Source organism: Microcebus murinus, chromosome 12 (assembly GCF_040939455.1).
Source record: "Microcebus murinus isolate Inina chromosome 12, M.murinus_Inina_mat1.0, whole genome shotgun sequence".
NCBI classification, from domain to species: Eukaryota; Metazoa; Chordata; class Mammalia; order Primates; family Cheirogaleidae; genus Microcebus; species Microcebus murinus.
The window spans coordinates 62,280,194-62,296,667 of record NC_134115.1 but is presented as its reverse complement, the minus strand read 5'-3'; the positions used below and the strand labels follow the sequence as shown (position 1 = coordinate 62,296,667).

Genomic DNA, 16,474 nt, shown 5'->3' with positions numbered 1-16,474 from the left:
TTGGACTACATAAAAATTAAAGATTTCCTTTTAAACAAAGGACATAGGGAGAAGGTATTTGCAGTGTCTCAATCTGACAAGGGAGTAACAAGGAATTCATAGCAAGATTCTACAAGAAATATTTGTAAACCAAGAAAAGGTAGTTCGCAGAAGCAGAACCTTGACTAGCTGACAAGTATATGAAGAGGGGTCAACTTCACCAGTAACTGAGAGAAATGCAAATTACAAGAAGACTCAATTTTATACCCATCAACTTCAAACATTAGAAAAGTAGATAATGCTAAGTGTTGGCAAGGATGTGGGTCATGTTCCCTGGCACGGCCATCCAAAAAGCAGCCTGGCATATTTTAGGGAAGTGGGTATGTGCTGCCTGGGGTGCCAGCCCCAGACTTGTGTGCCCCGAGGTAGGTTTCTCATCCTCCTCCTGTTGTCCAGTCGTCATGGGGATCTAGTCCTTGCAGGTGACATTTCCCAGGCTCCTTGTCAGCTGCCTTCCACTGAGAGGCCCTGACAGGCTCTGCTCTTCCACCCTAAGAGACACCTCACAGCCGATGGGATCCCTCTCAGCACTGAGCTGTGGCAGTGTGGCTTGAGGACTAATGTGTGCGCCTGGGACTTCCTGTTCTGCCATCTTGCTGCAGACTGTCAGAGGAAGGGAGAATCCAGAGTGTGCTCCCTCTTGTCCTTAGGTGGCATCTCCAAGCAGAGGTTGCATCTCCTCCAAAGGGCCAGCTCTGTCCCAGTGGTTCAGCTGTGATTCCACCTTTACCAGCTAACCTCTCTCCTCTCTGTCCCTCCAGCCTAGGGAAGGGAAGGTGGCTGTTTCCTGCTATTACTAGTTTCTGGACTGCCTCCCCATCCCCAACAGTTTTGTACCCTCCATTCCCCAAGTAACTAATCCCCTGCATTCCAAGTCCCTCTGAGTTAAATACTCAGGTAGTTTCTGTTTTGTGGTTACACCAATTACTATTCCTGTGATCCAGCAGTCCCAATCCTAATTGTATATGCTACAGAGAAACTCTCCTGTTGGTCCCTAAGGAAAGACATGCAAGGACATTTACAGTGCTGCTTCGAAAACAGAGAGTGGGAGGTAGCCTAGGCACCATTGCTAGAGGAATGAATGTTTAATAAGGATAGATACATATGTGACATGTATGGGGCACACTGGAGGAGTCACCATGTTCAAGGTTGGGAGAGAAATGGGAATTAGAGATGAAGGGAAAAGTAAAGTGGGAGAAGAGCTTTGTGTAGAATGGAAGATGAATGTGTGTCTCCAACTCAACCTCTGCAAATGAGGTTTTAAAAAATGTACACTGTGCCCTCAACAGATGAGTGGGGAAGAGTATGATTTTCCAGGCAGAAGGAGTAACACAAGGAAGAGAACAGAGGCCTAGGAGCAGTTTATCCAGGGAACAGCAAGAAGTGGGGTATGGCTGGGCCCTGGGGTCTGTGGTTGGCAAAGCGGGTTGGGGGAGGCCCTGGGGCCCTTTGAGCCTTCTCAAGGATGCTGGACTCTGTCTGTGCAATCACAGAATGCCAGCTGCATGCAAAAGGTCTGAAAGATCTGTTCAACTTCTCATGGGTAGATGAGGAAACTGAGGTCCAGGGAGGGGCAAGGGTTGACCCAAACCTCACGCTGTGGCAAAACAGGTCCAGAGCCCGGGTTTCCTGACTCCTGTTTAGGGACTTCCCTCTTCTTTCCTCTCCCCTAAGCCCCCAACTCTGTGCTGAGAACTGTGCTGGCCCAGAGAACACAGCCCCTGTCCACAAGGAGCTCCACTCCTGGGAGGGCATGGATAGAGTCAGATAGCCCTGATGTGTGCTGAGATGGTCTCCCAATGTTAATGCCTTTTTGAAGAACAGCAGAAGAACTCCCAATCTGAGCCCAGCCCAGATTATAGGCACACACAAAAAAGTGCTTGTTATTCTAAGCCACAAATTTTGGGGGTGGTTTGTTATATCAGCAATAGATTATAAAAACATGCAGTATAAAGTTCTCACTCATAAGTGAGTACTAAAAACAACTCATTCACGTGGATGTAGAGAGTGAATTGATAGCTAATGGAGACGCGGAAAGGTGAAGGTGTGTGTCTGGGGGGAGAAGATGAAAATTGGTTAATGAGTACAATGTAATTTGGGTGATAAGTACCCTAAAAGCCCTAACTTGATTACTACCAATCTATGCATGTAACAAAACTGCACATATACCCCATAAATTTGTACAAATAAACAAAGCAAAGATTGGGGAAAAGTTGAGAAGCACAGATTATGTAGTAGACCAGAGAGTAAGAATGAATTTGACCTAGAAGATTCTGAGAGCTGAGCAGGGAGAGAGGAGAAATTACAGAGAAGATGAGTGTTGGGCCTCACCAATGCATTTCAGCAGATCTCTAGCTGAGGATCTACTATGTGCCAGCTACGCTGGGCTTAGGAGGAGACAGAGGAGGTTAGACATAGCTTAGTAGAGAGGCAGCTTTGACTCTCAGCAGTGATGCATCTTCCAAGATGTAGGAAGTGCTTAGTGCCCTGCAGGAGGTGAAGGGAATGGTTGGGGGTGTGCAGGAGACAGCAGAGTTGTCTACTTGGAGGGACACCAGGGAAGGCTTCACAGAGAAGGTGGAATTTAATTTGGGCCCTGAAAAGTGGGTGGAGCTTAGAGTTAGTGGGGAAAGTTTTCTAAGCGGAGGGTTTCCTGTGCACAAAGAAGCACTAAGGTTGGGATGTTTGGGCCAGCAGGGAGTCTAAAGTGGCCAGGACCAAAATGATCAGATAACTATAATGAGGGATGATAGTCTTACTCTCTGTCTTAGATAAATCCCCCAAACCACACACATGAAAAGATATTTTAAAATTAAAGCAAGCCCTAGTAACACTCTGGTTATATGAGTTAGGGAGAGAATGAACCCCAAATGAGAGATTTCTTCCAAAGTCATTCATGTTATCATCATGGATTGGGAGACAAATAAATGCCTAAGAATAGATTTAGAATACTAATGTTTCATTGATGATAACATCATTTTCATGAACGTTAAAAATGTAGACTTTTGGCAAGAAATAATTTTCACAAAAAGTGAGAAAAGAGATATTTGGAAGGATGTGGCATCTCTTTTCACACTCTTCTTGATCTGCTGTCAGTCATTTGGGGGTGCCTGTTGGATATCACAGTAGGGGGTGTGAGGGCACAGGTGGTAGGGCAGAAGGCTCTGGAGACTTTCAGACCAATTAGAATCCCAGCTTTGCCCCTTTCTAGCTGTAATGTGCTAACTAAGCACAGGGTCAGGCACATAGTAAATGCTCAGTACAGTTTTTGTTGCTAAACTTGCTCATGATCGTTATTCACCCCATTTTAAAGAGAAGCTTAGGCCAAGGAGCTCCCAAGTGTCGGCATGTTGGGGAAAGGACGCAGTTCCCATGTCTCCTCCTTTGGCTCCCCAGTCTCTTTTCCCTGCAGCCCCCTCTTCCCTGCCCCTAGAGGTTGTGCTGTCACCTGCCGGAGCACTGAAGTGAGGATTGAACTCCAGGCCCTCTGGCTCCCACCTGGGTTTCTTTATAAGAACCTCCAACATGCCAGTAAATCAACTGATGCTCTTGGATTCTCATACCTGGCGTCAAACAATGTCCAAAGAAGAATACACAAGCAGCAGGGCACTTTGCCAAAAGAAATGGCAAAGGAACAGTATGAGACATCAAGTGCCCACCTTTGACAAAGGGAAATAAAATAATATGAAAAGTTATAAAATCTGTCATGTACATAACCTTAAAGCTGTGGTGGAAAAGACTGGATGACTACTTAAGTCCAGAATTATCATGCAAAATTTTTCACCTTCCCTGTACTATCTTGGGCAAATCATCCAACTTCTCTAAGAAGTTGGGCATACGTATGCTCTGAAAAATGGGCATACGAATGCCTCATAAAATCATTAATGATAATTCAGTGAAGTGATATGTGCATCTAGATGACATTGGACAGATATGAGGCTCGAGTAGGGACGGGCATGACCCCTGAGCTGTCCGTGCCTTGCTCTGCAGAGGGAATCTGCACCTCCCCCAAATTCTTAAGAGGGTTCCTAACCACCCTCTCCCCAAATTTGAGAGACACTGATGACTTCTCTTTGTTTATACTATAAGATTAAATCTAATATTGAAAAAGATCAAAGAGATAAAAAGAATTGAAAAAGGAAAAGCAATAGTAAACAATAGATATCAAATATAGTGGGTTTTGGGTTTTTTTAAAAATCTTTTTGTTGTGTTGTTCAAGTTTTTTAATGAACTGAACTTGTCATCCTCTGGACAAACTTTACAAAATGAATATAAAAGGGAAAAGAATAGAACCAAAAGCCATAACAAAACTGCAAAGTGATACAAGAAACTTTTTTTTAATAAAAGGAATACATGCTTATGGTGAAAGATAATTCAAACAGTATAAGGTAGAAAACAAATCTGTTTTTACCCCTCCGGTTATCCCTTATCCCTGGTCCTATTAACCAGAGTTCACCACTCTCAGAAGCAAGGAACTTTTTATTTGTTTTCACATTGCAAGTAATGGTATCCATTTTTTTGAAGGAGAAGATGGAATTCAGAAAATTCCCAGAGGCATCTAATTTGCTAAAAGATAATGAACATTGTATGAAAGAATTAAGTGTTTTCCTAGATCTTGACAAAATAAAGATATCAATCAAAGAAACTCCCCAAAGGAAGTCCAGATGGCCATGCAATTGAACTTTATCATGCTCATCGGCCTGGCAATCCCCATGCCCTTGAAATACCCAGGAAATCCGTCCAACAGAAGGCAGTACCTGATACATATAGTGAACTCCTTATAAAACAACACTGGAGAAAACTTATAAACTTGTTACTTTGTTCAGTATACCTAATGAACAGGGGAACAAATTTTCCTCCAAACCTATCCTTTAAACAGCCACGGATCCATCCGACACAGGGGGTCTTGTGCAGGGTGGTGTGATATCAGGAAATGAAGAGTATCATTCATCTCATAAAATGAGTCATCCCAAGCCATTTGACCATGTCGTAACTCCAAATTTTAGAAGCACATGAATAAACAATAGGACATTGGTATGGTCTGAGTGTTTGTGTTCCTCTAAAATTCATGTTGAAACCGAATCCCCATGTTGGTGGTATAAGAGGTAGAGCCTTTAGGAAGTGGTTATGTCATGAAGGCTCCACCTTTGCGAATAAGATTAATGCCCTTATGAAAGAGGTTTCAGAGTGTCTTCTTCCCCTTCTGCCACTCGAGGATGCAGAAGCCATCATCTATGAGGAACCGGTTCTCACCAGACACTGAATCTTGTTTTATTAACAACAAATCACCCAGTCTAAGTTATTTTGTTATAGCATCCCAAATGGATTAAGACGAACATGTTGGACTTCACCTAAATCACCTATGCAATTTGAACGGCTTGAATATTAAGAAATGAGCAAAGGGTAACTAAAATACTACTAAAGTCAGATGCCAGCCTATCTGTGTCCTTTGTTATTTAATATAATATACAGTGGTGGTGGGGAGGCAGGAGGAATAACTGATTTCATTAGCAAAAAGCAAATTAAAAGATTCACTGTTATTCAAAAAGAGAGACTTGGAAGAAGATTGGCACAAGAGGATGCTACTGCTTTCTATCCCAGCGTGCTCCTGAAAAGCAAGCCATAAATCAGATCCTTGGAAAGCAAATCATATTTACCCAATAGGAATGATGTTATAATTGAATATTGCTTTGCTGATCAAGAATTGGGCATTAAATTAATCCTGTGTAACTCCTTGCTCCCCTTGCAAGCTGACATGACAGCCAGCCACAGGGAAGAGAGACTTTTGTGGCAGACTCCAGCCCTCCGCCACTGTCTCCTGGCCCTCAGCAGCTCAGGAGGAAAAGGGTAATCCTTTTGCCCTTGTGTGAACCTCAGGAAGAACCACACTCAGGGGCTATGCTTGCCTCCCCTGCCCCCCACTGTAGAAACGTGCGGGTGTCCAGGTATAGTGCACAGTACACATCTCTTCATTCAATGACATCAATTGTTGGCTTTGTGTGTGCCTATGGTCTCACACATGGCAAGGGACTCAGACTTGTGGATGACTAACTATACAATGCAATGTGATACCAAAAATCTTTTCTAGAATATGTTGAGACAAAAAAGAAATACTGTATTTCACTGAATCTAAGACACCATTATTTTATGTATTAACAAGAAAGAAAAAAATACTTCCAACTATAAGATGCCATCAATGGCAAAGTGCATCCTAATTCCAGAGATGAATAAGAATGTGTATCTTAGAATGGTGAAATGTGGTAATTAACTTTTAAAGAAGTGATAAGTGTTATTTCTCAGCATGAACCAAGCCTTACTAGGAGAGCTGAGAAAAGGTAGCAATTATTTCTGGTGGAGTGCTTAGAGAAGGTATCACAGAAGAGCTGACAGTTGATCTGGGTCTTGAAGGATTTTGCCAGTGGGAGAAGGAGTGGGAAGAGCATTCCAGGTTGAAGGAATAGCATTAGCAAAGGTGCGGAGACAGAAAAGGGGTCCATGTTTAGGGACCAGCTAATATGTTCTAAGTAGTTAGAATATAAAAGGTGCAGAGAGCGTGAGCTGCTTGCTAAAGCTGGAAACATCAAAGCCTCATTGCAAATAACCTATAATTCCAGGCTTAGAAGTTTGTATCCTAGAGGTAATGGGGAGCCAGAGAATGTTTTGAGCTGGTGAGTGACATGATGTGGAAAGGTCAGTTTGGCAAGGTAAATGAAGACTATGTTGAATAAGTGTAATAATAGAGGCAGAGATACAAGTTATTGCATTGCAACTAGCCAGGTTGGGGGTGAGTGGAAAGGAAACCATACACGTGGATCTATGTGATGACGTCAGATTTTAAAAGGCTAAGGCGACCATATGGCAATGAGAAGAAAAGATCTGCAACCATACAAAACAACATGGATGAATCTCCCAAACACAATATTAAGTGAAGGAAGCCAGACACAAAAGAGGACAGATGGCAATTCCATTTCTATCAAGCCCAAGAAGAAGCAAAAAACAATCTATAGTGTTAGCAGTTAGCTTGGTGGTTATCCTTGGGAAGGGTAGTGACTGGCCAGGGACACAACCTCTGGGTGCTGCTCATGTTCAGGTTCTTGGTGCTGGTTACATGGATGTGTTCACTTTGTGAAAATTCACTGAGCCATGCACTTAAGATTTTTTATTGTTCTGTATATATGTTATTTTTCAATAAAATTTACTAAAAAAAAAATTAGAACCATGAAGAGAAACTGGAAGTATGGTTTCAGAATGGAGGAGCAGCAGGAACCTGTTGGAACATGTGGGCACTCAGGCCCAGAATGTGTTGAGGCTTTGGAAGAATGTCACAGACCACCAAAGGGGCTTCATGTGGTGCATGTAGAGCAAGCATGAGTGGGTGTCAAAAAGAAGGCATAACTTTCTCATTTCCAGACCTGTAGCAGAGACACACCAGGTGTTTTGGTAGAGAATGACCAGCACACAGTAAATAGTGGAGCAAGCATAAAATGAAAGAGGAAGAGATTCTCAGAGGGCATCTAGATGCTTTCAATGAGCCTATGTCCTCAGGTCCAGATGAACTACTTGTCAAGACAGAGCAGGACATTGTAGAAGGATCAACAGAGAGTGTCTCAAGGTCTTGGGGAGATGAGCAAAAGGAAAGGTTAGGTGGCAGGGGTTGTAGCAGGGCTCAGGGGTCCTGAGGACCTAAAAGGGTGACTTCTGCAATGGGGATTTAGGTGTTGACCCTCAGCAGCATTGGAGAACTGATGTACAAATGATATGTGATCACATAGAGAGGACTGAAGTGCTCCCTAGTAGTGGGTGTGTGTTCACCAAGAACGAGCCCAGTCACCATCACCTTTATTTGTGGATGTATTAATATTAGTCTGGCAGATCAGAGAAAGTAGGAAACAGCATGTATCAGCTTTTCAGCAAGGGCTTTAGCCAGAGTTCTTGTGATATTCTGGAATGCAAGATGGTGAAGGACCACCAGGGTGGGGGGAGGGGGACAGATGTGCACTTCAGTAAGAAATTAGAATCCAGGGTGAAAGCTATAGAAAGTCTGACTTTGAAAAACATGTGGGAAAACATGTGTGAAAACCTCATGAATTAAGTGATCTGCAGGCACTGATCTTGCCATCTTTAATGGTATTATTATTGTTAATTATTGCATGCCTCATAAGTGCCTAGTACTGTGTTGGGTACTTTATATGCATTATCTTAATAAGAGAGTTCATTACATGTAAAGTGCTTAAAAGAGTGGCTGGCATATGTGAGTGCTCAACACATATTAGCATTATTATTACTATTTAATCCTCACAATAACCCTATGAAAGAGGAACCATTATTATCCCCATTTTACAGATGAGGAATCTGAAGCTCAGGAGGTTAAGTGATTTACCCAAAGCTGCACCACTGGTAATGAGTAAACCCAGATATAAACCCAAGGCTATCTGGCTTTAAAACTCACCATTGTCCCTAAGGGGTAAAGAGGAACTCATATATTTGGCAGGTGTGAGACCAGAGACTTTATAGGTCTCTTCTCCATCTAAGGCTCTGTTCCAGAAATGTGCATCTTGTCCTTCCATGGTTTCCTTTGTCAAAGATCTTATTGGTTCTGTAACCTCTGAATGAGAGGGGCCTTTGGCCCCTTTGCCAGCCTCTGGAGATCACCCAATTATAAGCTGAGTTTCCCACCTCTGTCCCTTCAGGTCCTGTCCTGCTGACGTGGAGTAACCTTCCACAGTTCTCAAACCAGAGGAGGCTCCAGGCTCTGATGTTCTGTCCCAGGCATGGCAATGATTGCTGCAGGATTTAGTTACGGACTCTCCAGGACAGATGCTCTCCTCCCTAATAACCCAGAAGACCCAGATCCATCTTTAATTCACTGGGGGACCCAGGCCAACTCGTTTCATTTCTCTTTGGTGCTGGCCTTCAACAGTGTTCTTTACCTCTTTAAGACTTTCCTCCTCAGTCCTACAAGGGCATCTTCAAGGACAGGTAAGTGGAGCAGGAATTGGGGTGAGATATACTGGGTCTGGGTCCCCTCACTGCTGCTGTTGAGCATCATCAGGCACACTATTTAATCAATCTGGGCCTTGGTCTCTTAATTTGCAAAACTGGGATCCTAGTACTTATTTTTTTTTTTTTTTTTTTTTGAGACAGAGTCTCGCTTTGTTGTCCAGGCTAGAGTGAGTGCCGTGGCGTCAGCCTAGCTCACAGCAACCTCAAACTCCTGGGCTCGAGTGATCCTTCTGCCTCAGCCTCCCGAGTAGCTGGGACTACAGGCATGCGCCACTATGCCCGGCTAATTTTTTATATATATATATATCAGTTGGCCAATTAATTTCTTTCTATTTATAGTAGAGACGGGGTCTCGCTCTTGCTCAGGCTGGTTTTGAACTCCTGACCTTGAGCAATCCGCCCGCCTCGGCCTCCCAAGAGCTAGGATTACAGGCATGAGCCACAGTGCCCGGCCCTTAGTACTTATTTTTTAGGTAGCCATGAAGATTAAGATGATGCATTCCAAGGTGTCTGGCACAGAGTAGGTAGGTGTTTAATAAATTGTAGCTATTATTATTACTCAAACTGTGTCACCAGACCACATTGGATGCCTGAAACCCAATTTTACAGTTTAAAAAACATGCCTTGTGGAAAGGGAAAAGCAACTTAGATTCATTCAGTTACTATTTTTTAAAGCCATCATTTGTAACTTACCATGTTAAAAAAAAAAAGAGGAGATGAAAACAAATAAGGTACTTCAAAAAAAATAAAGGGGCTGAGCCATTTAATTAAAAGAAACATTTCAATATAAAGATGAATGAGAAATGCATGGGATATGTTTGCAAAGATTATATATATATATATATATATATATATATATATATATATATATATATATAATTTTATTTTTAAGAAGGAAGTAAGAGAAGACCTTGCTGGGAGTTAGAGTAGAGGGTGGCATGGATGTCTGGGTCAAACTGGGAAGAGAGTATTGGAAACTGGAGCCAGTTCCTGGAAGCAGCATCTGCAGAGAGCAGATACGAGCAGGCCTGGGTGGCAGGGGTGACCAGCCCAGTGTGGAAGGAGAGCAGACAGTGGAGGAAGAAGGCCTGTTAGCTTCCCAGTGTTGGGATCCTGTTTAAAGGGATGGAGTGTCCTGCTGACAGGCAGCCAGATGGGCCATGAAGCCCCAGACTCCCCAGAAAGGGAGCAGGCACCAAGTCTCAACCGCTGAGCTGGGGTTTGGAGACTGATTTCAGTGTGTAGGGTGTGGGAGAAAGGATTGCTAAGGAGGCAGGCTGATGGGAAGAAGACAAGAATGTAAGCCATTCAAACCTGAGCTGACATTGACATTTTATCACTTTCTGGAGGTGCACTGTGAACACGTTGTTTTCTAAGTCTCTCTTAACTCTCTTATAAGGTAGATGAGCTCATGGGAATCAAGTGTTTCCCACAGTCCTGGGACTTGGCCAATACATTTTATTCCCATTAATGAGAATAGTTATTACTCTAGACACTTCTCATCCTCTCCTCTGCTTATACCCTGGTCTGGCACCAGATGTGGCTTATTGTAATGGCCTCTTAACTGGTATTCCTGCTCCCAGCCTTTGTCCTGCTAATTCTCCATTTGGCAGCCAGAGTGGCCCTGTCATGACCCACGAAATACCTTCCTATGGTTCCCGTTCCATGTGTACAGACCAGGGTCCTCAGAGTGCCCAGGCACCACATGAGCCCACCTGCATGTGGCCTTGGGCCCTACTGCTTTGCCCCTTGCTCACTCTGCTCCTGCCACATTGGCTTTCAGACTGTTCCTTGAACATGTCGGGCATACTTCTGTTGCAGAGCCTATACCTTTGCTGTTCCTCTGCATGGAATACTACTTGCATGTCTTTCTTACTTACCCTTTTCAGATCTTTGCTGAGAAGCCACCTCAGTGTGTCCTTCCCTGACCTCCCTATTTTGAATTGCAGCTCCACCCTGCCAATCTCCATCTTCTTTCCTGCCTTACTGTTCACTTTTCATAAACTGACATACTAAAATATCTTCTTATACCCACTTATTGCTTCTCTTTCTCCACTAGAATGTCACTTCTACAAGGGCAGGGATTTGGGGCTGGTTTGTTCTTTCCTGTATCCTCAGCAACAAGGACACTGCCCAGCAGGTAATAGGGCTTCTGAAACATTGCTCGAAGGAACAAGTGATTATTATAAAGCAAGAGGCTGGATCCCAGCTCTACAGAAACATGGGCTCTAGGCTGGTGACTGAGGCAGGAACTCACACTCAGGAAGGATCCCAGGGAGCCAAACTAGAACACAAGGTCAGGCTAGGATCTCATAACACAGACATCAGAGATAGGGTGTGAGATCAGAGCTTGGCCTTGCTTCTCTGCTCAGGGCTGGTCCCAGGCTGTGCATCTTGGGGCCTGGTCACCCCATAAGTGGAAATAAAGGGATAAGAGGGCAAGATGCCAGGCAGGGCCTTCAATCCATTAGTGAATGTCAGGCAGAGTTACCCCAGCTTTTGACTTATTTCCAGATGTAGTGTCAGTGGATATTCCATATTGGCACAGTTTACAAGGAAAACACAAATGACTAAGGGGAAAAAGAAGAAAAAAAGTCTGAAAATGCTCATTCAGAAACCTGAACTGAGGAGTTGAGGAATGGTAAGTTCCAGAAGCCTATGATTAGAAGGCGTTTGTGATGTCAAGTGAGAGAGCGGCTGAGCAAATGTCTGGGGATCCCACTGTCCTTTAACCGTGTGTGTATGTAAATATATATTTATGGAAATGCTCAGGTGAGCTCTGCTCGTGCAGACCGTCCAGCTTGGGGAGGAGGAAAGGCTGAGTGGAGCTACGAGTATCACAGAAGCCTAGAAAGAAGTCAGGCGGGGAGAATTTGGCGTGGTTTCCCTGGCGCTGTCCAAGGTACTTCGCAGTGGTTCTGCTCAACCTCTGCTCAGGTCTTCCTGTTTCCTGCTTATAACCCCGCCCTGACTCGGGGCTGCCCCGGCCTCACTCGGTAAGAGTGAGTCTGTGGACACTACCTGGAGCACATCCCTCACCACGTGCGTGAGGGAACCGAGGTCCAGAGCAGTTGAGCATCACGGCATCCTGGCTCCCACTGCACCGTGTACAGACGTCCAGCTGGTCCTGGGTTCCATCCTTCCTCCGTGGCTCTGTGTACTTTGACTAGCTACGGAACCTCTCTGAGCCTCAGTGTATTCACCTGCAAAGTGAGGGTGTTAAACGCAGCACGTTTAGTTCACAGGGCTGTTGTGAGAGTTGCATTATGAGGCATGTATTAATATGATAGTAAGTGCTCAGGGAAGGTTAAATTCCCATCCTTGTTACAAGGTCGTCGATATGGCCCACATTGCCTGGCTCGGGCTCAAGGATGTTTTGTGATCTGATGTCCTACTGTGTTCCCAGCATTAGTCAGCCCCTGGGATTTTATAAATTAATGACCCTGATTCCCATTCTTCAAGCATGAAGAGACACATGGGACCAAGGTCTTAGGTCAGCTCTTTCGGGCACATCTGGTCCGGGACTGCTTTGCCTAGGATTGCCCAGCGCGGCCAGTGCGACCTGGCAGAGAGAGGGCCAAGTCCAGGGGTGCTCGGGGTCCGGCATGTAGTGCTCCCACCCCGGGGAGAATTCTAGGGTGGAGCCGTCAGGAGTGGGGACGCGGGGAGGTCAAATGCCTGGAGGGGGCGGTAGTGCACGCAAGATTTGGACACCAGCTTCGCCTAGGGTTGTCAAAGGGAGGCCGCTCCGTCTGGTGGGGAGGGGAGGAGTATCCTCAGCCAAGGCCCTAAAGACCAGGCCGCCTAGCACCAAGGGGCGTTCGAGCTCCAGCAGGCGTCTTCCACGACCCTCCGGCCTCAGTCAGGACCTGTGGGTGCCAGAGCAGAACAGGAGAGCTTAGGCTGCAGACAGATATCTCTAGAACGCCTTCGTGGAACGTTCGCCCGCCCAGACCTTCTCGGCCAGACCTCCAAGAAGCAGTTCCAAACCATCGTGCAGGTGCTACAGGAAGCACTCCGAGAAGCAGCGGCGGCCACTGCGTGTGCCAGAGCGCGGTCCTGGTTCTCCGATCGCTGTCCCCCGGCGCTCTGGTCCGGTCGGTCGGCGGGCCGGGGGCGCGTGTGTGCGTGTGCTGGGAAGGTGGCCCTCCCCACGGCCGCCGCAGCGCCAGCACCTCCCCCTCCCCCGGCGCGCACGGCTCGTCCCCGTCCCTGGAGGCGGCCCGAGCCGCCGCTGAGCAGCCTCGCCTTCGCCTCCCGCGTTTCCTGCCGCCCGCCCTCCCCCGGCCGGGCTCCAGGGGCGGCCGCCTAGCAGCTCCCGGCGGGAGAGCGGCTCAGAGAGCGCACGGGGGCGGGCAGAGGCGGCCCGGTGCGGGGCGGCCGCGCTGGAGAGAGGCGCGCGCGGAGACGCGGGCCCCCCTCTCCGCGTTTGCTCGCTTGCTCCCCGCCTCCCGCACTCCGCTGGCTCCCACCCCTTCCCGGCGTGATTGATCCGTCACGGGCGCCGCCGCTGCCTCCGCCGCCGGGGCCGTTCTGAGCCGAGCAGGAGCCCGATCCCGAACCGGAGCCGGGGCCCGAGCCGGCGCCATTGCGCGGGCGCTGAGGGGAGAGCTTGGCGCGGGGCGGCGGGCCAGGGCAGGCCATGCGGGCCGAGTGAGCCGGCGCCCGCAGCCCGCGGCGCGGCATGGCTTCCGCGCGGAGCTCCGGGCAGCCCGGGCCGCCGCCGCCGCCGCCACGGCCGCCTGCGCGCCTGCTGCTGCTCCTGCTGCTGCCGCTGCTGTTGCTGCTGGCGCCCGGGGCCTGGGGCTGGGCGCGGGGCGCCCCCCGGCCGCCGCCCAGCAGCCCGCCGCTCTCCATCATGGGCCTCATGCCGCTCACCAAGGAGGTGGCCAAGGGCAGCATCGGGCGCGGCGTGCTCCCCGCCGTGGAGCTGGCCATCGAGCAGATCCGCAACGAGTCACTCTTGCGCCCCTACTTCCTCGACCTGCGGCTCTATGATACCGAGGTGAGTGTCCGGCTGCCCATGCCGTCGGGGCTCGGGGGGCGATGGAGTGGAGAGTGTTGGGCAGAGGCAAGCTCCGGCTCTTGGGCAGAATGTTGACTCGCCCGCTCCTATCGAAGGCACCTCGGGCGGTGCACAGTGCTCACCCCAGGGTCCCGCTGGGCTTGGCTGGCACAGCTGATACCAAGATTTGCCAAGCACCCACCTCCTCTGGGATTTTGTGTGTGTGTGTGTGTGTGTGTGTGTGTGTGTGTGTGTGTGTGTGTGTGTGGAGTGCGATAGAAGACTAGGGTCTATTTTGACCAGAGAAAAAGGAGTGGAGAAGGTGGGGACTGGACCCCCAAAGGCCTGTAATGATTGCTCCTGCCCAGGTCCCGTTCGTGGGGCTGTGCGGTGCCGGGTGGGAGGAACAGAAGCGTTGACTGCAAACTGGGCCGCCCAGGGCCGGAGGGGCTGCGGGCCTGCTCCCAGGCCCCCAGGAAAGCCGACCCGCGCTTTGAGGTCCAGAGAGCTCAGGGACCCCAGGGGCTCGGGCGCGCAGCGGGGCTGGGCGCATACTGCGCGCCAGCCGCTCAGAGCCCGGCGGCTCTGCAGCGCTTCTGCCTGGATGTGGCGGACGCTACTTGTAGCCAGAGCTGTTCTATGAGGAGACTCCCCCTCCCCAGGGTTAGTTGCTCAGAGAGTGCCCTGGCAGGTCTCGTCCCCGACACGCGGTAGTATCTGGCTGCGCCGCTGCTGTTGGCCCAGCAGCTGCGGGCACTGTTTCTCCAGGCGCAGGGTAAAGCGTTCTAGTAGCTGGAGCACGGACTTGGAGCGCAGCGGAGGGCTTCCCCTCCCGGCCTCCTTCCATGAGCAGAGCCGGAGCTTCTCATTCCAGAACTCCTCCCCACCTCTCGGTTTGGGTTCCACCTGAAGCCCCTGCGCGGACCTTCACCGCCAGCCCGGGAGCTGGGGCGCGCGGAGGGCCCTGGAGGAGCCATCGCTGGCTGCGCAAGGTCGGGTTTGCGAGTTTTTCCGGACCCAGGGAGCCCCTACGCTCTGGCCGCAGTGTCTGCGAGGCGGCCTGAAGGGGGCAGTGATTTCCTGTGCAGTACGCTCAGTTGGCGCCTCTGCCACCCCGCCGAGCCGGGCCGAGGTGTTGGGCTTGACCCCGGCTTGCCGGGACTCCCCGGGCGCCTCTGCTTGAGCCCAGCTGCAGAGCCCTCTGGGGAGGAGGGTCGCGCTACTGCGCTGCTGGTGCAACCTGGGCTCCACTCCCTCCTCTGTCTGACCCTTTTTATGTCCCCCCAGAAAGCAGAATCTGGATTGTATCTTATTCCCCGCCTCCCCCGCTTCACTGAACGAACCAGCCTGCTCTGCGCTGTAAATAAAAGGTGAAGGAAACGGTGGCAGTTGGCGGCGGTGCGCGCAGGCTGCTGCAGGCGGAGAGGTGTCCTCTGCCCAAGAGGATGCAAGCTGGGTGGCTGTGCAGGGCTAACCCGGGTGTGAGATCATTTCCCAATGACATTCCTATCACCCTCCTCTTTGCCCGAGCATTTTAAGTTCTCTGGGGTACTTGTCCGGCACACATAAATGGAGAGAGCAATGCAGTTACGGAGGCATGTCTTCTTGACACTGTTTCTCTGTCACTTACATGCATATTCTTCTGGAAGGGACACCAGGGAGCCGGTTCTTAGGGGACAAAACATTTGTAGACAGGGCAGCCCTGCTTGCATCATCAGCAAGTATTGTCAGCAACACAATGTTTTCGTCATCAGTTTCTTCCCTTTAGAAAGCTTCCCTGAAAGAGATTTCGTATTGGCCTGGTTGTGGCAGCAAAGAGATGGGAGCTTGGTTTCAGGGTGTAGGTTGAAGCTTTTACATTTTATTTTTCAAGTGTGCCTTGATCACTTTCTGAGTGAGAGAGCCCAAAGTCAAGAGGGTGAGGCAGTCAGAGGCTCTTCAGTTCATGAGAATATTTAGGAAACAGTCAGAAGGAGGACAGAGGATAATTTCAGCCTCTTGCAAACAGGGAATTGCCTCTAGCCTTTTGAAGGGGCCCACAGCAAGGGCTTTGGGGTAGGTTGGACCTGTGTTCTAGTCAGAAACTGGTCACCTTCCCTGCTGAGTGACCTTGAGCTAGGTATTTAATCTCTCTAAGCCTAGAGTTCTCCATCTAAAAAAGTGGGAATATTATATGTACTCTGCGGGGTGGTGACACGGGGCTTAAGGGAGCTGGCAGGCTCAGGAGCCAGTGCTCTGTCTGGCATGCTGTAAGCACTAAATAAATGTTTCCTGCTTCTCTTCCTTCGTTTTCATTTGGTGTGGATTCACAAGTAAGACATTGTGGCTTTAGATGCGATAAAAATGGATACAACTAAAATATTAAGCCTGTTTATTTCTTTTTCTTGCTTTTGAAATCTCATGGCAAGTCAGTGAAGTTATCACCAG

General features: G+C 48.6%; 1 protein-coding gene across 1 annotated transcript in view; it reads left to right on the top strand.

The window, feature by feature from the left end:
- The first annotated feature begins 13,398 nt into the window (after nt 1-13,398).
- The window catches only part of GABBR2 (gamma-aminobutyric acid type B receptor subunit 2), a 372,486-nt gene continuing 369,410 nt past the window's right edge, over nt 13,399-16,474 (top strand). The window contains exon 1 of the mRNA XM_012769020.3: nt 13,399-14,047. Within this exon, the coding sequence (XP_012624474.1) occupies nt 13,727-14,047 (321 nt within the window). The 5' untranslated portion in view covers nt 13,399-13,726. The remainder of the gene's footprint in view (nt 14,048-16,474) is intronic.